This window comes from Prionailurus bengalensis, chromosome C1, assembly GCF_016509475.1.
Source record: "Prionailurus bengalensis isolate Pbe53 chromosome C1, Fcat_Pben_1.1_paternal_pri, whole genome shotgun sequence".
Taxonomy (NCBI): domain Eukaryota; kingdom Metazoa; phylum Chordata; class Mammalia; order Carnivora; family Felidae; genus Prionailurus; species Prionailurus bengalensis.
The window spans coordinates 196,381,022-196,404,860 of record NC_057345.1 but is presented as its reverse complement, the minus strand read 5'-3'; the positions used below and the strand labels follow the sequence as shown (position 1 = coordinate 196,404,860).

General features: G+C 35.4%; 1 protein-coding gene across 2 annotated transcripts; it reads left to right on the top strand.

Moving 5' to 3' along the window:
* The first annotated feature begins 541 nt into the window (after nt 1-541).
* On the top strand, nt 542-22,645 carry MYL1 (myosin light chain 1). 2 transcript variants are annotated; one of them, XM_043577716.1, is made up of 7 exons: nt 542-805; nt 12,928-12,955; nt 16,780-16,923; nt 18,796-18,969; nt 19,422-19,499; nt 21,716-21,758; nt 22,330-22,645. In XM_043577716.1, the coding sequence occupies exons 1-6, from the start codon at nt 686-688 to the stop codon at nt 21,742-21,744; spliced, it is 573 nt and encodes a 190-aa protein (XP_043433651.1). In that variant the 5' UTR covers nt 542-685; the 3' UTR covers nt 21,745-21,758; nt 22,330-22,645. The 2 variants fall into 2 exon arrangements, with proteins under 2 accessions (XP_043433651.1, XP_043433652.1); XM_043577717.1 differs by lacking the exons at nt 542-805; nt 12,928-12,955 and adding exons at nt 11,756-11,860; nt 12,650-12,674.
* Nucleotides 22,646-23,839: the final 1,194 nt, after the last annotated feature.

Below are 23,839 nucleotides of genomic sequence, written 5' to 3'. Positions count from 1 at the left end.
GTGAGGGAGGCAGAGTTTGTGCTCCCTAGAAGGGAAAGCTTTTAATATTTGATGGGCTCTCCTTATACGTCTGCTTTTTATTTTTAAACACCACCACCTCTTTGCTGACCAACAATTTCTTGCAAATTATGGCAAGGGGGGCGGAGCATGAGCAAAGGAGCTGGGTGAAAGTTAGTGATACTCCCTGCCAAAGTTCCAAGTTGAAATCAAATCCTTTGGTAAAGTTTCTTGGGCATGAAAAAAAAAAAAAAGATTTACAACTTCAGCAGAACTGTAATTCTACCAAGAAAAAGTATCAGTCAATCTACTTTACTGTCACCAAAGGATCTGAAGCTGGCTTTGTCATACTTCTTTCTCCTTTATATATGGAGGTGGGGGGAAAAAAAAAAGCAAGAGGAGTTTAAAAAAAATTGATGAAGCCCTGACCCTTTAGATTCCATTTATAGTCTGAGCCTGAATGCCATCCCCCTTGACTAGCGAACCGTCCAATCCAGCCGCATGTGTCAAGATTCTATTAGGCACTAAGTGAAATATATATGCATGCCCTTATACCATTTAACACTCTGGGTCCACCTTCAAGACACTGGGCTGTGGATCAACTGAAGCACCACTCCTCTTCCAAGAATCATTTTGACAGGTTCTTTTGGAGGTGCTCCTTTTTTTTTAACCTATCCTTTTAAACAAAATGGCACCAAAGAAGGACGTGAAGAAACCTGCTGCCGCCCCAGCCCCTGCCCCGGCACCTGCACCTGCACCCGCCCCAGCCAAACCCAAAGAAGAAAAAATTGACCTCTCTGCCATTAAGGTAACTAAAAGGGGTGAAATGTTTGGTCACTGAAACATCTTTCAACAGTAGGAAACTCTAGGAACTTGCAAAGGGGCATATTTTTCATTGAGACAAGTGGCGTTACTACACAGACTGGTAGATTTGGGGAGAAAAGAATCCAAATTAAAAATAAATAAACTCTGTCATTACTATGAATGTGATATTGCCTATGGAGCCTGTATTTTGCTCCAGTTTTTGTTCTCTGGTTTTCTTTTTTCCCTAAATGGTCAAAGTGCAATTTAGGGACAAAATGTGTAAGTGTGAAAAGGTCTTTCGCAAATACTTAAACCAGTGTTTTATTTTGTTCTGTTTTGTTTTAAACAAAATCTCTGTGGAAACTGGATCCCTTACCTTAATGCTACATCAAAAAGAAATTTTTAGCCCCGACTTGTTTCCAAAAGTTTTAAAACAGCTGATGACCCAGTTGTCCTGGGCGTATTTATTTGACAGCTGCTTTATTTCTTCTGAAAAACAGGATTTTTGCAATTCAAGTTAATTCCCCCTTCAGCTTTGCTTAATAAAATTTGATACAACACCAAATTAGATCTCAGTGCAGACAATTATGCACTCAAGTGTTTCAGTGACTATAACTGTCATCTTGTTTATTTATATATAGTATTTAATTCAGAATGTGTGAGTTGCTTCTAAATGAAACTAACCCCCAAAATACTATAAAACTTGGTCATATGGCTTTTAGCTTATGTCTTTGAGCTCTTGCATACTGATCTTCAACTAAGGAGAACGTGATTGATTTTTGTGTCGACACTTTGCTGTGATCAAAGTTCTCAACTGCCACAGATTATCTGCTTTTGGGAAAATGACGCTGTGCATGTATGTGCCTGTTACCTCTCAGTGATGTGATACATCAAATGTGCTCCTTCTCCTCATTCACTGGGGCTTGATTGGTCTGAATGACAGTTTGAAATCTTTCAGGAACTCTGCCTTATATGGAAAACTAATGGGCAAAAGGTCCTATTAGGTGATCTTTTCTCTTAAGCCAAAAGTTCTGTACATAATAAATCTAAATTTTGCTAATTTAATACTGTTTACCTGTAATGACCAAGCTGACCTATAAATAAACATTTCATTGACTATTTTAGTATAATCATAGATTTAAAAAAATACTCCCCACATAAATATTGAATTGGATCATCCTCAGATCTATGTGATGACATTAAATAAATACATTCATAATTTTTATAGCATTCTGGTTAAACATGAAATTATATGTTCCAAAGTAGGAGTGGATTAATACAAATATTTTATCTTGAGTTTTTAGGTACCTAAAGCCATATTTGAAAAAAGTTGGTCAGAGAATCTAATACTGGTTAGGAACTCTTCTTAATGAATATCCACTTAGGAGGAGAAATGCATGTCAGATTTTCTGATAAATGGTGTTCTACCTAAAGGACTGCATATAGTTCATTAAGAAAAAACCAAATTTTTCATCTCCAGCAATTCTAGTTAATGTATCTTTATAGATGCACACTGACTACATTATACAATGAACGTGATTATGGCCACTACAAGAATCCTAATCATCCGTATTATTTGACTCTCCATTCCATACTAAGACTAGAGATATGAATCAGTGTCAAAACTATTCCACTATATTTATTGTGATTTATAAGACAATGTTACCTCTTTGTATCCAGTATTACAAATATCTGTGGGAGGATAGGGGATGTGCCTTCTTAAGAAGAAAACAAAATATCCCACTAATGAAGGCAAGAATTAATTTTCTTCCCTGAAGAAATACAAATAACACTGATTGATGATTGATTGATTGACCAATTGATTAAGAATTTAGTTTGGCAGTAAGTGTCTAAGGAAAGACAAAACATCACTTTTTTAAATCCAGAGATTAAACTGATTGTCCACAGCACAGAAGTGACGCTGTTTTGAATCTTGAAGGTTTATCCTTTCATCTATATGTTGAATTCGTGCTAGGGTGGCTAATGTAGCTAGCACAACTAAGCAAAAGAAGAAAACAATCTTAGGGCGTCTCTGCAGTGATGAGGTATGTAACATCTTCACTAGTTCATTACAGAACGAGAGATGCGATGGATCCTGATAAGGGACGCAAACTAAAATGGAGCAGTTAAATGCATCTAGAAGAAACAGGAGGAATTTAACCCTTATATTTCTTTCAGAGGGCCTATTCTTAATAAAGAGAGAGAAAAGGAGGATAAGACTGAAACTAACATGTTTTTGTAAAGGAATTTAAAGGTCTTCAATGATTTGCATTCATCACTATGAAACCAGTGCACATTTATAGGTATTATAGCCAAAGAATGGACTACATCTTGAGAAGTATATAAAATTTAATTTCATCCCAGTAGGTAACAAGGCAAATTAAAATGTACATTAAAACATTTCATATTATGATGCTTTTAATCACTTAATGATATTTCTAGATATATTACCTCATATAAGTTATAAACTTTTTTCAGGCAGAGAAAATGAACTCTAAAGAAATTAATAGAGCTGTTATATGTGTTCATTAACTTTCTGAAAACTCGATAAAGAACAAAACTTAATTGGATTTTAAACTTTCTTTCATAAATCATATAATATTAGAAATCCAGCTGTCCTTGAGACTTTGAGTAATGCTAAAGTTTAAGTAACTATCTCTGTAGTATTATAGGCATGGCAACAGTAATATTTAATTCTTCACTACTATTCCCAGCTACTATCTATGTTCTGCCTTATAATATACCATCTTTAACAGCTATATATTTAAGTCCCCATAAACTCTGAACAATCTTTAATATTGTTAATTAGTTTTATCAATTTCTTTAATGTGCTTTGCAACCTGATTTCCTAGTTTGTTGGTTATTTAGAACATTTGTTCAGTTGTTCTGACATAAAACCTCTGATATTCACTGAGGGAATGCTTACCTGATATCCTATGACCATGGATTTTCCAGGAGTGTCCTTTTCAAAAACACAAAGACAGCTGATATTTGAACACTAAAATTACTTTCCTGGATGGTTCGAAACACTCTTTGCCTTCAGAGAGCTGACACGTCCAGCAACAATGCCCGACTAAAGAACACTGTCTCACAGACTCTCAAGTGTAGGAATTAAAACCCCCCATGAGCATAGTTGCAGGCGCAAACACAAGAATTAACACCTGCTGCCCAACACTTCAGCCAAGTGTTGAAATAATGAAAAGAAAATAAGTAATGAGATGACTATGTGCCTAGATTTTAAAAGATCAATGTGTAAATAAATTTTTTGCACGATGCATGCCACAGCTGATATGTCAGAATTGCTATGAGGATATAAGACTTTGAATGATGTCTGTCCTTGTGCTGTTTAAGTTTTAATTCTCACTGTTTTCACTGTAATTCAATCAGGTCATCTCTGACTAGACGCTGCAGGTGGTATTTACAAAAAGTGGTAAAGGTACAGAATGCATTGACAGAAACTTATCAAATAACAAATCTAAATGATTCAACACACACTTGGGGAGATTTAAACTTTCAATTTAATGGTAATGTAGGAATACAGCATTCCCAATAAATGCATGTATTTACTGACGGGTATTTACTGGAGGCAAATATTATATATACACTGCATTACCTGACTGGCTCTGGTCCAGGTATAGGATTATTTGTTTTAATCTACAAATTCATTTTTCCTCAGCTCTAACAAGGCTAATACAAACCCAGTCCCATTTTGAAGAATTGTTGAGAAAATCAAATGAGGTCATGGCCCATGAAAGGCTCTGAAAACTACAAAGTTCTTTGTAATATAATAATAAATATTCATTGTGAATTAACTCCTGTGCACTATTAGCTTATTTAATCCTCAAAATGTTATACTGGGGTGGTTTTTAGCCTTGTTTTGCAAGAAAAGAAATTGAGTCTAATGAAGTTCAGTGCTATGTTCACAATCAGATAACTAGTAGGTGGTGGAGCTAGGATTTAACCTTGCAGGCCAAGTCCAGAGTCAACTGTGGTAATTGTATCCCAAACTACCTCCTGTTCATAAAGAGTAAACTGCTGTTAAGAATACATGAAGAAGGCTTTTTTTATTCTTAAATGTATGGGGTAGATTGGATCTCATATTGCCCTGCACAGTCCTGTGTAGCCAGAGTTAGGGGTGATAGACACAAATCAGAGCAGGTTCACGAAGACTGTTGACCTTGGCCGTTCACTACTTTTCTGTTCTCTACAGATTTCCCCTATCTTAGCACCTGTTACCGACAGGTTGGGTGCTCTCTTTTACAGATGAAAGGTGGGAATATTAGGAACCTAGAAAGACTCCTAGTCACTTTGTTCTAGCTTCCTATAAAAAATTTGTAAATGGAACATATATATTAAAAAAAAAGTCGTTATGTGAGTAGATTAGTAGTTGTCAGGGATGGAGCTGGGGATGGGGTAAATGTGTAAAGGTGGTCAGAGGGTACAAGATTCCAGTTAGAAGATGAATAAGTTCTAGGGGCACCTGGGTGACTCAGTCACCCAGTTGAGTGTCTGACTTCAGCTCAGGTCATGATCTCGTGGTTCATGGGTTTGAGCCCCGCATCAGGCTCTGTGCTGACAGCTCAGAGCCTGAGCCTGCTTCAGATTTGGGTCTCCCTCTCTCTCTGCCTCTCTCTCTCTCTCTCTCTCAAAAATTAAATAAACATTAAAAACATCATTTAAATACTTTTTTAAAAAGATTAATAAGCTCTGGGATCTAATATACAGAATAGTGACTACAGTTAATAATACCATATTGTACTCTTGAAAGGTGCTAAGAGAGTAGATCTTAAAAGTTCTTACCACACACACACACACACACACACCATACACAAATTGTTTTTTAATTTTAAAAAAACTATTAAATAGATGTATCAACTAACCTTACCATGGTAATCATTTTACAATATCAAAATCATCACACGTCAAATCATGTTGTACACCTTACTTAAACTTACATGATGCTATGTCAGTTATATCTCAATAAAGCTGGAAAAAATAAACTATACCAAAGTATTTTTAAAATGCTCTTAAATGTGAGGCACCTGAGTGGTTCAGTCGGCTAAGTGTCCGACTTCAGCTGAGGTCATGATCTCACACTCCGTGAGTTCGAGCCCCACATCAGGCTCTGTGCTGACAGCTCAGAGCCTGGAGCCCACTTCAGATTCTGTGTCTCCCCCTCTTTCTGCCCCTCCCCTGCTCATTCTCTGTCTCTCTCTATCTCAAAAATAAATAAAAACATTAAAAAAATTTTTTTAAATGCTCTTAAATGTAATTAAACAGATTCAATTTTAAAATAATTTTGGTTTTGTTTAATTAAGTATACACATATACCAAAACTGACCTCCAAATTTTGCCATCAGGCCAATATTCTGAGAAAAGTATGGGATCTCTATTTTGTTTACAAACAGCATGATTTTAACTGTAAGGAAATATCAACCATATATCTTTTGGAGTGATACGCAGAAATATAATACCACATGTATAATGATTAAATCTTAACCGTAACCAGCTTGAGAAAAAGAACCAGGAAAAGAACACATATAATCAATTTCTGATTAGAAGGAATGACTGAAAACATCTATAAGGTGTCTCTAAGTTTTCTTTAGGTAATTGTAAGAGTTTGTTTTTTTTTATCTTGACCTTTCAATAACACAAATTAATTTTTAATACAACTATAATGTAACAAATTGCGATATCAATCCATTTGCAGTGTGAATATAACCTCAGGAGCAAATAAAAAATTATTTGAGATTACCACTAGATACCATATCAAGTTTCCACTTTTAAACATCTATGATGTACAAGAAGGGAACAGGTGGAATGGGGTGAGAAAACACTAAAGGGCATTCTGTAACTCTCCAAAATTACATTTTGAATGATATGTATCTGGATAATATCTTTGCGAAGTAAAATGCAGTTTGGAAAGGAATAGATATGTTCACTAATTAATAGTGAATAGCACTTTTAATTTTAAAGATAATGAAATCTTTGCAAGACAAGGAGACCACAAAGTGACAGTGACAAATTTAGACTCTTGACATTCTAATGTTGCAAATGAATCCCCTGGCAAGTTGTCTTTAGAAGTCGTTCCATAATTACCCAGCATTAAGCACCATCTGACTCATGGAAATTATGGAAAGGATTATATTTAGTCTGCTGATACTACACTTTCTTCTGCTTCTCCTCATACTGAAATACTTTTTGTATGAAAATGAGATCTATAGTTTGTTTCTACATCAACTTCTACAGTTTGTTTCTCACTCCAAATCAGAATTTGGAGGGCAAAAGTTGCAATATACAAGGTGTAGTCGCTTCAATTATATTAGTTAAAAATTCAAACTATATGGATGACAGATCCTTGTTATTCTGGCCATAAATTAATAATAGTGAATTGAAGCCAGAGGAAAAAAAATTACCTTAAAGATAAAACCACATCTACTCAACTTTATAGTCTTTCTTCTGTTGTGGCGAGTGAAGTCTTTGTACATGGCACGTGCCTAATGGTTCAACGTCTCCTGTTTCTGAAGCATCTGACTCACTTGAGCACAGTTTATGAAATTATATTTTAACTCCTCTTTATCTAAATTACTTCAAAATAATGTTGCTTAATGAGTTTTTAAGCACTAAGCCCTTTTCTATTAAAAAAGGAGGTTGAGGTTGATTCTACTAACAAAAGCATGGAAAATTCACACCAGTGCAGAACATAGCAAACCTAGAAATCATACAGAGGAAGCTGCGACCCAGAGAAGTTATTTAATCAAAAGACACATGCTTTCTTATAATAGAACAAAGTTCTGAATGTTTCAATCCCTGTCTAGTTCCATTCCCATCATATCAAAAGACCTGAAATCTCTAAAATGGTAATGCCAATATTCATAAATCCCTGTGGTCACAAAAAGAACTTTTATTCCAGATGAGGAAAAAGCAGATACTTTAAATTTCTTAAAACACATACACCAAGAATTTTTCGAATGCTCACATTTTTTAAATAAAAAGAGGAAGGAAGGAACAAAAACACGACTTGGATTTTTAATAAATTGCATATAAATAAAATGTACAAAGTAGAGAAGGTACAACTCTTAAAAAATCTTAAATTTATCAGTTATTAACCATAGGTAAGCTGAAGAAGTATAGACTTAGGCCACATGTTTAAATTTTTATTAAAATTCACCTAGGCCTCTCATTAAGTCTTGTAGGTCTGAATTGTGTTATCTTACAAATTCAGCCTTTGCTCCAATGTGACTGAATTCAGTTGACTAGTCCACACTTTCTCAGCATAGAATTACTTATTTCTCCTTCTGTTCAGATAAATGTATCCAATATAGCCATCTACTCTCTCTTATATTGGACGGCCTGGATTAATACTGTATTCTCATTGTTCTTAATTTCTCCCTTTTATTTCATATTATAGTCACCAGCCTAAGTATATCCTTTGTTGAGGTAAAATAAAAAATGAAATGAAAAATATGTATTTCCTTTAAATCAAATAAGGTACTCTGAGGCACAAAATTCTAATTTCCAAAACAGTATTTCTGCTGCCTTTTTATGGTGATTCACGGTAACTCTGTGAGATTAGAATGAAAAATAATAATCTAAGTTTTTCTTAGGTTTTGCATACATTCTAGGTCTTTAAATGCCTCTCTGCCAGGCATTAAATCAGAGAACATGCAGCAATGTTTTCTTGCTTGAAAACTGGCCCTGCTTAGATTAACTTCTTTACTTAGCCTTACCAGTCATTAGCCTCATTACGTCTTGCAGGGAAGATGAAGACTGTTTAAAGACCATAGTCTATGTTCCTTCCTAGGGCATTTTCTCTCAGTATTCAACGTCACGGATCTCCCAGATCATCCTTAATTATAGCTCTTCTTGATATACTAAAGCTTAACATACAACAATTTCAGAGCCTGTTTGATTAAATTCATCTTAATATTTTCCCAATAAATTAATTCCTTCTATACACTAGAAGCTTTATTTTGTCTTTAATCAGTTAACCGAACATCACGAGTACTTTTCAAAGTGAGAAAACATCTGTAAACATTGCAATAAAAATCCTTTTCAACACCAGTCCCTTGTAAACTACTACTTACTTAAATCCAGTACTAAAGAGCACAGGAGTCACAAAAATATGGCATATAGCTGTTGTACTAACAGTCTAATATAGGTATGTAGGCTAAGATGGAAAAGCAAATTGAGGGTTGGCAAATTAGAATTCCTAAGCATAAACATTTATGTAAAATCTAAGGAAAGACTGTGGAAATATAAAGGCACATACATCAATAATTCAAAATTAGCATGCCTCGTATGTGCTTGGCAGTTCTAGGTGCTGGACCTATACCCCTGAAGAAGAACATATCGCCTTCTATAGAATGTAAGCTCTTTGAAGGAGATGATGAAATCTCTTCCCTCATGGAATATAATATTCTAGAGGAGAAGCTCATGTTTGAGGTTGGAACTTACTGTGCATATGCTCTAATGATTTTAATTTATAGAAAATCTGTTGAACAACTAATACAGACAAGGTATTTTATAGAGCTATGGGAAATGAGTTATAAAAATAAGGGAGAGGAAGCACTCTAGGGGGAAAAAATTGGGGTGGGCCCATGCCCAGTTTGCATCATGGACAAAGGTAAATGGTTTTCACTAATGGCCTGGACTTTCCAGAAGTTTACAACCAGGAAGGTTAAACATCTTTCAGTGGGAAGAAAGGAGCTGAGTAAATAGAGAGAAAAGATTCTTTCAAGAGGAGATTTTATCAGGGCTTTGAAGAATAGTTAATTTCTAAGAAACAGAGATGAGAGGAGAGCATTCCAGGTAGAATGGACTTAAATCTAATTTTTTAAAACAAACCAAATGATGACAAAGCCAACGGGGGCCAAAATCAGCTGACATTTTGTATTAATATCATGTCTTTGTTCAAAGAACTGATTACTTCATCATTCCAACACCAAGAAAAGAGATGCAAAGGAAAGTCTTCATCATTTGTAGAAGGTGTACCAGAGAATAAGAAGCAGTTCCCATTTATTCTATGACCACAGCGTTCAGGTCTTTTAACTTTTAAATTGTAGTTTATTCTCTAGGCTAGAATACACTGTCGCTTTTCTGCTGTTATCAATAACTTGCTTAAATGCTTATTTTGATTCTCAATAGGTACAAAAAAATCTAAGCTCTCATCCTTTACGTAGTAAAGTTATATAGAGTAAAATTGTCTGACAACCGCCTGCCACTTCTATTTTAATAATAATAAATGTTTACATAATATTCAAGTGGTTAGGAATAGCTTAATCATAGTATAAATGCAACTTTAAGAATTATGTTCCAGTGTACTCCACAAGTATTATACAAATTGACCATATTTTATATGTATTCAAGGACACATTTTTCTGCTCAAAAAAAAACCTCGCAAATAAGCATTATGTAGGGCAAATGATAGGCATTCTGTAGGGCAACTTTGATGGATTTATTTTGTATTATTTGTAGTTTTTAGTTCTACTAAAGATATATACTAGTTCTCAATGTTAACCATAGGGCAATTTCAATTTAATGACACAGTACATAAATATAATTATAAGACTAAAAAGAACACAAAGAAATATGGTCTGCTCTCATGGCTTTAATTTGGGCATCAAAAACCATGAGGCTCCAAATTACACACTTATCAAAGGTTAGAAATTTCCACCTTTGTCCCTCCCTTCATTTCCTCCTAATAATACGAAGCATCTAAGTTTTTCTATTAACTTCCATTTCTCATAAATTCTCAAAATGTCTATTTATTAAAGTACATTTTATTGAGTATTAATATTTTTTAAATTATGTTTTCAGTCCTCACTTTGGGATTTAACACCCTATGAAATTTGTTTCACTACTTGTAAACTTGGGACAAAAAGTGATATGCATTTAAAATTTGATTTCTTCCTAAATGTTTTGAAGTAAAGCCACAAAGGATTCTTCTATCTAGTGAATGGAGACTTCATGCTTTTTGTGACCATTCTCTTAAAAATAGTTGCTGAGACAATACTTAAATCAAAATTTATCTCCAACGTTCTTTGCACATATAAGCTGCTTTAGGTATGTAGAAAACTGATAAACATGTCTGAATGTTCGTGGACATTCTAGGACTGATCTTTCCTAAGGACCACTTTTCACAGTACCATTCCAAGAATGGAGTTCCTTCCTATTTTCAGGTAAGCTGCCATGAAAACCCATTACCAGCCAATCCCTTAGATACCTTTAAAATCCTAAAGTGCCAACTGGCACTTTACAGCCCCTGCTTTGGGTTTTTCTGGTTCTCAGTCTGGACTCTGAGAATGGAGGAAATACCCATTTTACTGTACAAAAACTAAGGGAGAATGGTGAAAATGGAGCTTTGAACTATCCTGGCTTAGATAAACTCTATACATCTGAGAACACAACTTGCAAAAGAGTGGACTTTAGTTAGAGATTTCAAGAACTGACCACACCTTCACTTGAGTGAACTCTAAGAAACACGAAGAATGTGCATGCCCTTTTCAAGTCTTCTGAACTTCACCACCAAGGACAGAGCTCCGCAGGCTCTTCCTTCTATAGTAATTGCCATTTGAAACCCCAACCCAGTCCCATCCAATAAATTCCATTAAATATCAAAACTTGCTGATGCAAAGTTTGCAAAGTCCATAATTCAACGAGAGAAGGGGTCAGCCTGAGTGTTGGAGAAATTCTAAGCTCCTCTGCCACTGAACAAGTAAGCTTCTTAAAGGAAGAGGCTCCAAGAGAACATCTCAGGGATAAAGACCATAAAAGTACTGACAGGCTTCGTCTCATTATGGCTGTCCACTCCTAGGTTCTGGTTTCCTAAAAATAGCCCTCAGGGTACAGAGCCCTCCTTCCCTTTGCCCTAAGAAAGCTAAAGACCTCTCCAAGGGGAGTGGCCACTTCTCTCTGAAACCTGATGCTAGCTGTGAGGTCACAGCTTCCCCAGAAATAAAAGGCAGCCTCGGCAAGCAGGCCCCACTCAGGGACTGGAGCGGCCCTCAACTCACTCTTCAGCTTTGCCGCTGTTCCTCAGCCCAGAAGTTCTGCCATGGTGGGTCCTGTGAGAAAACTCTTTGTCCTTTATAGGAGGTTATAGTCGTGGATATGACCTTACTGAATAGAAAGGCAGTCAAGGAGCAGAACTAAGGAAAGAACATATTCAGTATAAGTCTGTAGAAAAGTCTGTAGAAAGTCTGTAGAAAAGTAGAATCTACTTTTGCTTTCGTTGAGGTCGGGTGAGGATAGATGAATTCCAGCTATTATGCTAACTGAAAAAGTACATCTTACTCCCCAAAGCAGTACTTTATGCCTCACTAACTTTTGTTATATGACATAAGGTTTATTATATCTAAACATGGGGGAGAGGAAATTGCTACTATAGCAAAATACTATACTTTTAAAAACAGTCTGATGAAGACAGCTAAAATAAGTAAGCTATTTCCGACCCATCAGACACATGGTCGAGCAAAAACCTCCTAGTTAAATAGAAGAAAGACTTAAGGTGATCTTTTTAATGCAGTGTATCTCTATTTCTTAATTCAGTGTATCTGTATTAGACATGTTTTAAATACATCACAGACTATTATGATATTCCAGGAAGTATTTTACTTAGCATTTGTTAAATCATTGATTCATTGATTAAGATGCAGAGAGATGTTCCCTAATTATCTTTTGCAATAGCTTATTTTTCCTAGATTCCAAAGTATCCTAAGGCCACCTCTTATTCTATGACACCTACATATTCTCCTAGAAATCTCAGAACAGAGAGCACTCATGCTTCTGTCAATGCATTTGAAAGAGTACTATTGTTTCTTTCTTTCTCCCTCTCTCGCCACTGCAGTCCTTCAGTGCCGACCAGATTGCTGGTAAGTGAATTGAGCTTCTCTACTCCAGATGTAGGCAGAGCACTGCCTGGTTTCTGAAATATCCCTTATCTCTAAGGCATGTTACTGCGTGGCTCAACCTGTTTGTGTCCAAGCTATGCCTGACCTCTGAAAAGTAGGCTTGCTTTTGGAGCTTACTTTGAAGAATACTCAGGGAATGAGCTTGGATACACTTAAAAATAAGGACATTTTTGTTTGGTTAAAATATTCTTTGTGGTTAATTTCTTTCTAACAGATCGAGTTCTCTAAGGCACAGCAGGATGGTAAGTTTAAAAGATACAGTTGTTAATGTGTGCACACTCATAAAGATGGCATGTGAGAAAACCAACTCCCCTGAGATGAGATCAGCTCTTCCTAATTATCCCCACTGGTGTAGCCACTCTAAATATAAATGCTCTCAATCACTCTAAATAGAAGTTTTCTCAACTTGAACCTCTTGCTTATAATCAGTAATCAAAGGTTTATGCAAACAAAAGATAGACACCATAAAATAGGTCCTTGCAATCACTGTTCTAAGTAAAACCATTTTGATAGAGTAGCCAATACCATAGATAAACCCAAAAAAAGTTGTAGATTTTGAAAGGCTAACCTGTTCATCAAATTCCTGAAGACAGATTTGAGAGGTCTGAATTGTTCCATTTAGAAAATAATATTGATTGTGAACCTGCCAATTACCAAACCTACATAATTTCAATGGGCATCACAGTGAGTTGAGAGAAACAAGTGAAGTGGATATAGAATAAAAGTGAATTCAGAGACAGAGAAGGAAGAAAAGTTTATCATAAAACTGTGCAAGAAACATTAGACATCTCCTGGTCTGTCTTTAGAGAGCTGATAGGACTTGTTCAATGACCCAAAGTATTGGTAACAGGCCCAAACTCTGGTATTAGTTTAAACTAATTAGAAATTTATTTCACAAAAACAGTTACTAACTAGAAGATTTCAAATTCTTAAAATTCAAGAGAAGCTGAGTACTTTCCCTAACATTTCCTTCAGGTCTTTGGATCCAAGAGACCCCATGTCCCACGAAGTTTTGTTTTTTCACTAGAAGCGTAGGAGAGAATGTTTTATGGACTGATAGTGTCACAAGTTCAAACAAACTGAGAAAGAAATTACTTCTAAAGAAGTGAGGGAGAGAAACACTTTAGTTATATGATAGCATACATAAATAATTATAATTATAGGTGTTTAATAAGAAACTATTCAAATACTTGGTTCTGTACCTAAGAAATGCCACATTTTTCAGTCTGTCTCAATGCCTAGAATATTTCATGTCTGGACGTCAAGTAAGAAAAAAAAGGATATTTGCTGTAGTAAAAACGCATATGTATCTACATCATGGTTGATGATCTCATGTCAACAGATCAGGTGATTCAATGACTCAGAACTCAAGAGCATTTGAAATTATACTACAAAGGACTATTTTTTTCTCATTGAAAAAAAATGGTAATCCAACTATATTTTGTTTGAATTTTAATGCATTTTTAACGAGTGATGCTGCTACATTATCAGCTACTGCATCCCAGTCCTCTCAAATATCCAATTTACGGTGTCACTTTGGCTGCCAAACTATGGTGGGACTAAGCAACAGAAGACTTACTGTTGGCCAGAAGGACAGAAGGACTTACTGTTGACCATTAAACCTATAACTACATATATGAAAGAAGTTTTAGATATAAAAGTTCAGGAAGCATTGGTGGGGTGGACTGGTTTTCTGTTTGTGTCAGGAAAGCGAATGTAAGCTCTTAAAATTTCAATGGAAATACAATGCTTTTGGAAATGAATGAAAACTTCTTTGGTTTCCTTCCTTGTTCAATGATTAAAGAGTTTTGGTCATGGCTGCTCCATTTGAATGTATCACAGGTTGGAAGAAAAGGGGAAAAAAAGGAACATGATTGCATTCTAAAGGTCTAAGTCCTGTGATGTACAGTGGAGTTGCTACTTAGCCACATGTGGCCATTTAAACCTGAATTTTAATTAATTAAAAATAAAAGCATTTAAGCAGCTATTTTCTCAGCTGCACTGCTCATATTAGTGCTCAGGGGCCACAGAGGGCTTTTGGGTCAGCCCAGACATAGAACATTTTGATTGTCACAAAAAGGTTTCTAGTGTTGGTCTATACCAGGGGCTGTCAAATTTTTTTTTTAAAGGGCCAAATTGTCAATATGTTAGGCTTTATTGGGAGTACAGAAAACAACTCCACTCCATTGTTGAGGTTTAAAAATAGCCATAAACAATACATAAAATAATGGGCTACATTCCAATCAAACTTTATTTTAAAAAACAGGTGGCCAGCCCCTAGGTAGTAGTTTGCTAATCCATATTCTAGACTCTTGAAGAGAATAAATCTTAAAAATCTGGGGTAGGAAGAGCAATATCTGTCTGTCCTTGGCATTTAAATCAACAAAGGGTTAATGTCAGAGAGATTCTATTACAGCCCATAAAATCCTATTTGTATATCAGCATCTAAGCAGGGTAATAGTGAACCCTCTGAGCAATCTGTGCATGAAAGCATGGAGCCAGTAACAAGAATAGTTCAGTTTCACATGTCCCTTAGAAAGATGAAAAATAATATTTGACTAATAATCCTACTGTGCCTGCAGCGTGTTTTTAGGTTAAGGGAATGGTCTGATATAGTCAAATTGCATAGAATCTGAAGGGAAACCTTTAGCCAAGAATGGTGACATGCTCTATAGTTGATTGTGAATATGTGTGGTACAACCTTCCATCAAGGGATAGAGGGATGATAAAATAGGGCATTTTGCTGAGTAATCTATCTAGATGGCATCTTTTGATCTAAGGCCATTAATGGTCTAAAAACACTGTTTTCAGCTCATTAAAAAGTGGTTGTTTTGAGTGTTGTTGGGATTAATCCAACAAGTTGTCATCAATACTTTTGGGTTCTCCAGAAAGTCTAATTTAGTTAAGTTTAGAAAGTTTCAGTTAAAATGTCACTTCTGGCCCCTTAATCCATAGTAGTACCCTTTTCTGTCTTTTTGGCATATACTTTGTTAACATAATCCTGAAAGGCAAAAACAATTCCAACAACATAGAGTGACAAAATTTAGGGAAAGTCAGCAACAAAGTGATTGTGATAAAAATAGACAACACTTTAAAGATATGTACTTATACACACACATAAAAGTTCAAATAAAACTAGAAATATCTGAATGAAATTGGTGGAGTCTATCAATATGAATATTCTGTTTGTGACAATATTGCCATAATTTTGCAAAATGTTACCACTGGGGGAAACTAGATAGAGTATTTAAGAGATCTCTCTGTAATTTTTTTTCCTTAACATTGCAGGTGAATTTACAATTATCTGCATAAAATTGTAATTTAAAAAATGTGTACTTAAATTCTAAAGCCAATATGGTGACATGCTGTCATATGTATTATCTGAAAAAGAGTAAAGTTTAAACAGATTATGATAGTGATATATCCAAACAAATATTTCTCCTTCTGAATCGATTACATTGGGAGCCCATTAAAGTCATACAATGCAGTGGTGAAACGACACTATTGAACTCAGAGATTTGTTTCACCTTTCTAATTTTTTTTCCTGAGAAATGAAGTTGCTCCTGAAGATAACTAGTCCAGGGGGGAGGCTAAGAGATTTGTCCTTCAGGAAGAGGGTTTTCTAAATAATTTGAAAAACCTGGGTTAACCTCTTATAACACAACCCCGATTGAAAATTTGTTTTCTTGAAATTTTATTAACTTTCTCAATTATGAGGAGTTCTTAAGGTTTCTCAAGACCTCAGAATTTCTTAACCCAGTCATACTTCTCAGGCAGATGAAGGAAATATGAATAAATACATCAAGGAGCTTCAATTTCCGTATCTGATTAAAAATAATATATGATTTGAGGCTGGAAATGCTGCTTTAAAATAGTCCCCAAAAGAAGTGTCAGAAAGGATTGCCAATGACTGTTTGAGCTAAGAAAAGGAAGAGTTCAAAGATAACAACATAAGTGGTTGCAAAAGGTGAAAACAGAGGAGAGTGAACTGGATCCTTGATGAAATTAGGGGTAATTTATAGGTCTAAGGGAGAAAAAGTATCCTAAAGCTTCTTGCTTCTTGCAGAATTCAAGGAGGCGTTTCTCCTGTTTGACAGAACAGGTGATTCTAAGATCACCTTAAGCCAGGTCGGTGATGTCCTTCGGGCTCTGGGCACAAATCCCACCAATGCAGAAGTCAAGAAGGTTCTGGGAAACCCCAGCAATGAAGGTAACTGTGTTTTCCCAAGAAGTTGGGAAGCAAGATTGTGTGTGCATGCACACACACACACACACACACACACACACACACCACAAGGAGGGGGGAGGGGAGAGACACAGAAAGGGAACTTTATTGAGAAATAAGATCCATAGAATAGAGCTTAACTTGTTCTTGATGGTAAATGTGCTTATTGTCTGTCTAGAATCTCAGTTTTTCCTCATAAAATAAGTGAACCTTCCTTTGAGAATTTGCAAGCATGATAAAATTTCATGCCAATGAAAAGAAATAAAATCTAATGCTAACATTGTCATCCTCATCCCATCTAATGCTCATAATTTAAAGGTTAATGAACAAAATCATATCCAAATCTGCACATTTTTTCCAAACCTTCAAAGGCAAAAATACATTTTGACAAAGATGTTTAACATGGCCAAAACACAATACATTTTGTGAACAACTCAGCAAATTGCAATGGCACACTTCTAGAAAAGATCTACTCTGATAAGAGCTGTGGAAATAAAATTACAGTGCTTTCAAGAGGTTGACAATGCCTGCTGACTTTGCCCAGTGCTCAGTCTCTTGACACCCTGCTCTGTGCCATTTTAAAAGAAACTCACCTCTCCTAATTAAGAATAGACAGGATGTCATTTTAATAAGAATATTTTCTATTCCCAAAGAATCACAAGAGGACTTAAAAATTGAAGCCAAAATGTACATTCAGTCCCCCAAAGTAAATCCCAGTACAAAAGACAGTAGATATTTAAGTGGCAAACTGTAGACATCATTTGCTTGATATGGTCATCCAGTTATTAGTCTGGAACAAAAATATTTTTTTAATTCCAAAGATTCATGGCACAGTGTAATAGTCTATTGGAAAATAGCACACTGAACAAAAAAGATGAGAAAAAAACTGAAATTTTTTCAAGTAGATATTTGAGCTGTTTATCTTTGCCATGAGGGGGAAAGAAGGAGGGGAGAAGTAATCTCATTTCCCCCTTGATAACTGAAAAGACTATTTTCCTTTTATACCAAAGCGGGGGAAGTGGAGCTTGAGTTTATGCAAACGGACTTCTAAATCACTCCACTGGAATTTTTCTCAAACTTCACTTTCTTTAGAGGAAAATGTCTAGGTAAATCATTCAAAAGGTAGCTGAGAGCATGAGATAAAATGAGAAAATGATAAGCCAAATTTTATTTTGTAAATGCCATTCTGTAAATTACCCAACGTCTATCTTTAGCAACATTATTAGGTAAATAAATGTTCATTTATTCAATGTTCAGATGTGGTCTTTTCAATATCATTCAATTTCCATTCTATGAGGAAGGACTAATAAAAGGGAATTTTGACTTTAGGGCTACATAACTTTGTCCATTCACATACATCTGGATAGTCTGTTTTACACTTTTGTTGTAAATGCAATTTACCTTGTTTGTTGTATATTTTTACATTGCTTCTTTAGTATTTGTAGAAAATATTAAATTGACAATACTAATAAAAAGCAGTTAACACTTTTCAGCACTCGGTTTGTCCCAGGTATTGTAATAAATTTCGCATGTGTTATCTCATTTAGGGCTCACACTAACACTCTGAGGAATCTCTCTCTTACAGATGAAAAAGTTGAGGTACAAAAAAGGGTGAGAAAGTTGCCCGTGATCACACAGTTATAAATGGTGGATTGGGGATAGAAGTTTAGGCACTGGGACTCCAGAACTCATGCTATCATCTATCACCAACTTTTTGTCATCAGCAATTTACTAACTGAAATTTAAGCTATATGAAGATATTTTAGATCAGCTGGAATGAACTTTCAAGTTCAATTTGTGATTCAGAGATGACATTTTATGGTAGCTAATAACTCTCCAAATTGCAATTTCTTCCAGAGATGAATGCCAAGAAAATTGAATTTGAACAATTTCTGCCCATGATGCAAGCTATTTCCAACAACAAGGACCAGGGCACATATGAAGACTTTGTTGAGGGTCTGCGTGTCTTTGACAAGGAAGGCAATGGCACAGTCATGGGTGCTGAACTCCGTCATGTTCTAGCCACATTGGGTAAGGAACATTTATTTCAGCAGGCTTCATAGGACAGAATATATAGGAAAGAGCATGACTTAAGAAATCAAGTTATAACAAAGTAGGTAGGGAAGAAAAGCTATTGGTAAAAAAGAATAGTCAAAAATTAATGACCATTTCTACTGGCCTCTGTGCCAACAAGTTTGTTTGGGGAAAGTGGTAACTTAAGTTACTAGTAATGAGTAAGTAAAGTAAAGCATGGTAGTCCACATAGGATAGAGCTTGGATGATCAGGTATAATGTGTATTTAAGTCATTCATTAGAAACAATTCATTGACAACATACTAAGTGCTAGAAGAACAGGATGGGCTTGATTTCTATCCTCTAAGAGCTTAATCACAGTCTCAAGGAACCCAAAACTGATCAGTTATGGTGAAATTTTGAAAATATTCTCTGGCCTTCTTTCTGAACAAAGAGTTTTCTTTCATCAGGTGAGAAAATGAAAGAGGAAGAAGTGGAAGCCTTGATGGCAGGTCAAGAAGACTCCAATGGCTGCATCAACTATGAAGGTACAATCTCATGTGCTTTGGTATTTACAGCAACTCTTAACTGATTGGGTTTTTGATGGACTCCTTCCAAGCTTAAAATAACTTCATCTCTGTCTTCTTTACTGAACTATACATGTTACTTATTATCAATCAATTACACAATAACTCTAAAAAGATATTCTCTAAGAATCTGGCCGTGTACATAAGATTTTTATTCCTGTGGGTTTTGACAATCCTGGGCATTGTTAAATAGCTTAAAATGTTTTCACATGTATTCTTTCTTGCTAGATCTTTACCACATTTCTGTAAGATAGACAGGGTTTATGCCAGAATAGGGTTTAATAGAATATTAAAGTTGGAGAGATCTCAAAATCTTTAACAGCAAGTAATTATGAAAATGAGGAAACTGAGGGCCAAAGAGGTTTAGTTACTCAGTGAAGGTCACACCATTAATGGAAGGGCTGGTACTAAAATTTAGTTCTTCTCCTTGTCTGGTGTTCTTCCTTTCATGGCCAACTCTCTATGCTGTGTTACCAATTTAGAGCAGCTTCACCCAAAGGGTTGGAAAAACAACACTCCACACAAAATACAGATGCAAAATAAAATTCCATGACATAATTTGTAAAATTTAAATTTTCCAAAAAATTGAGAAACTTTTCTATCAAAAAGACTAATCTAGCCACTTTTCAATAAAGCTACGTTGATAGCTTTGATGTAAATGTCGAGATGAAGTCTAATGACTTGGGGAAAAGTAAGAACAGAAAAGCAGGGAGAAGAAGAGGGGAGGAGAGGGCAGGAGAAGAGGCAAGCAGTCAGCCAAGCACATTTTCACTGACAATCTTAATTAAACTGCACTTTTTCCCCTGCAAACAATGTTTTACGTTTGGTTATTGCCATAAATGCATTATATAAAAGAAGAATCATTCAATAAATATTGTTTGCACAGGTGGTTAGTCATTTAGAAAATAAAGTCAGATCTGGATCTCATACCAGGATAAATTTCAAATGGTTCAAAAATTTAAATGTAAAAGCCAAAAGCATAAAAGCCATGGACGAATTCTTTTATAACTTTTAGAGTGGGAAGGTCCTTCTAACACTGATAAAAACCCAGAAGGCATTACAAGTTTTGATAAATTCAACTACATAATTTTTTTAAATTCCATATGGCAAAAGCCACCAGAAGCAAAGCCAAAAGACAAATAGCAAACCATTAAAAAAAGTAATCAGTATCAGAAAAATCTCATTTTCCTAATTAAAAAAAAACTATTGCATATTAATAAAAAGACTACAACCCAATAGCAAAATTCATAAGTACATTGGAAATTCACATAAAAAGACATTTTAAAAATCTATAAATACAATGTTAAACTTCACTAATAATAAAAGAAATACAGATTAACAGTACAAGGAGATACCATTTTTCAATAAGCTGATTGCCAAGCATTAGAAGTGTGACAACACTTTGGGTTGAGAAGAGTGGATGGAAACAGGAAATCTCATGCATTCCTGTTGGGAAGGCATATCATTAAAATCCCAATATGGTTATGTAGTACTAACTATTAATTCTAGCGAATCTACATCACGGGATGTAGCTTTTAGATATGCTTGCACTTGAAACAAGTGATACATGATTATTCACTACGTTGTTGTTGGTAATAGCCAAATGTTTTAACAACTTAATGTCCACTAACGTGGTATGTATCAAATAGACTCTGGTACACCTACACAATAAAATACGCCTACACAATGAAATTCCCCACAGCTCCCTCCCCACTCCCCAAATAATAAGGATACTCCGGTTTGCAGTCATTAAGTGAGAAAAGAAAAAGAAAAATAGTTTGTAGAATATGCCACCATTAGGGTGAAAAAGAGTTTCAGAAACACATATTTGTATTTTCTTATACATGCATAATACCTCCACCAATTTCACCATAAAGAGAGACACTAGATAGATGGGAGGCAGTGGTGAGGAATATTTCTTTTTTATTATAAACTCTTTCATACTTTAAAGAAACTTCTAACCATGTGAATGTACCATTTATTCCAAAAATTAAACTTACAAAGTCAGGGGAAAGGCCATGAATCCAGGATGAAGAATAGTAGACTATACTGAGCTTTAAAAAAATAAATGCTAGTATTACAGCTAAGGAAAATTAAGATTGAACTAATTTGCTAAACCTCTCTTTTATTAAACTTGATGGTTTTCTAACTCTAAACTGTCTATATTATGCCCACAGCTTTTGTCAAGCATATCATGTCTAATTAAATGGAGCTCTCAAGGTAAATATCTGTTTGCTCTTTATTACATAAGCTCTTTCTTGATGCTGTATTTTTTTAATAAATTTAACAGTTTCACTTTGTGCTATAAACATAATTAGTATTAGTTCATAATTAAGATTTATTTATATTTACCAGAAAATACCAACGCATCGAAATGGGTTATTTGGAAATAGAGAGCTTTTGTATAAATGTGTAAGCAAAAATCTCTGAGACCTTTGCTTCCATCTATAAACCCTAGTTTTGATTGTGTTGTAATTATGCAGTGAAGATTCAAACAAGCCAGAGACTAGTTCATTAATTTATCTGGAACATAACACTAATAAAAGTAGGGGCCTAAGTTCTTTGAATAATAGATGTCGCTTTTAACAATTACTGCTCTAGAAAACGAGGTTATCACAGTTCAAAGTTAAGCACTTGAAACGAGGTTATTATAAGTAGGAAAAGGCTTACCTTGGAAGTGCTGGTTCATTTTGTGTTTTTTCTTCTTTTGCACTTCAGACTATTTCCTCCCCAGCTTTCTTTCTGAAAAGATGCAATCAACATGTAACTCATTTTCCCTTTTCCTTTGTAGATCAAGCATTTTTAGGACAACTGGCTGGAAACTTATTGCAATAACACCCATGACTCACTGCCCAGATCTGCGTCCCATCATTCAGAAAACAAAACGATGTGGACCGTTCTAGATGGAAGGACTCCCTGAATTTTTATATACTTCACGTTCCTCTATGAATTGTATTCATACCACACAAGCCAAGTGTCTCCTGCTCTAGACAAGAAGGATAAAATACTCACAACCTCAAATTCAAGCACCACTCTTTATTTTCTACCATGGGTCATTGAACATCCTTAAAACACTAAATCAATAAATAATTCTGGTCAGTCAGGAACGTTCAAGTTGCATTGTGTTTTTACTTTCTTCCTTAGAGAAAATAATTTTTAAATTTTCAAGTCTTTTGTTAATGTACAGAGTATGGATGAATTGTAAACTTCTAAAGAATAAATCCTTGCAGTCTGCATAGTAATCACAAATGGAATAATCATCATCAAAATATTATAGAAAATATGAAATAGGGAACTGAGGAAATTCAGGTAGATCAGAGACATTTTAATATAAATTATCCAGGCAGTTTAAGAATGAAGCAGGTTTTTTTCAGTTTTGTGTAAATCATCGTGTACTTGCCTTGACTTATCACTCCTAGTGACAATCTAGCCTATTCATAAGAGAAAGTCCTACGAAGCCCTGATCCTTCTCACTGAATGTCTTCAAGGATAAAATTTAAAGTGACCTTTCCGTGGTTACTTAAAAAAACCTCTCTGTATGAGACTGTTACTCAAGAACTCAAGATCCTGTCTATTAATATTCTGTCTCCAACTATGTCCCCTCTACTTTGCATGCCCATGTCCCTGAATCTTGGTTCAACCTTTTAACACTTGTCCTAAATGGTAAGACTAATTGATTGAAAAGTTCAGAGTGTAAACTTACTTTATAATCTCATCATGCTATCAGGTATCACTTTTTTCTTTAGAACAGAGGAAGAATTTGCAAATTAATAGTCATCTATACGTAAGAGATAAAGTGACAAATAGTTCTCCCACTCTCTAAAGAGAGACCCATAATATATGTGATTATAAAATCTCTGAAAAGTACCTGTCTGCCTATACATTTTTGGAAGCTGAAATTTTTGGGTGCTTCAGGTCAACATGACCTTCCACCTTTAGCAAAGGGCACCCAGAGCTCGGGGAGCCAACAGCTTCAACTCTGACCTATGCTTTTGTAGCCAAATGATGTTGAGACATTATAATCACTCTTTTTAAAAAAAAAATTTTTTTTTGTTTATTTACTTTTGAGAGAGAGAGAGGGAAAGAGAGAGAGAGTGAGTGGGGGAGGAGCAGAGAGACAGGGAGACATAGAATACTAAACAGGCTCCAGGCTCTGAGCTGTCAGCAGAGTCTGACGTGGGGCTGGAACTCAGGAACCGCGAGATCATGACCTCAGCTGAAGTAGGACACTTAACTGACTGAGCCTCCCAGGTGCCCCTATAATCACTCTTTTAAGGAAAATTCACTATGGCCTCAAGATC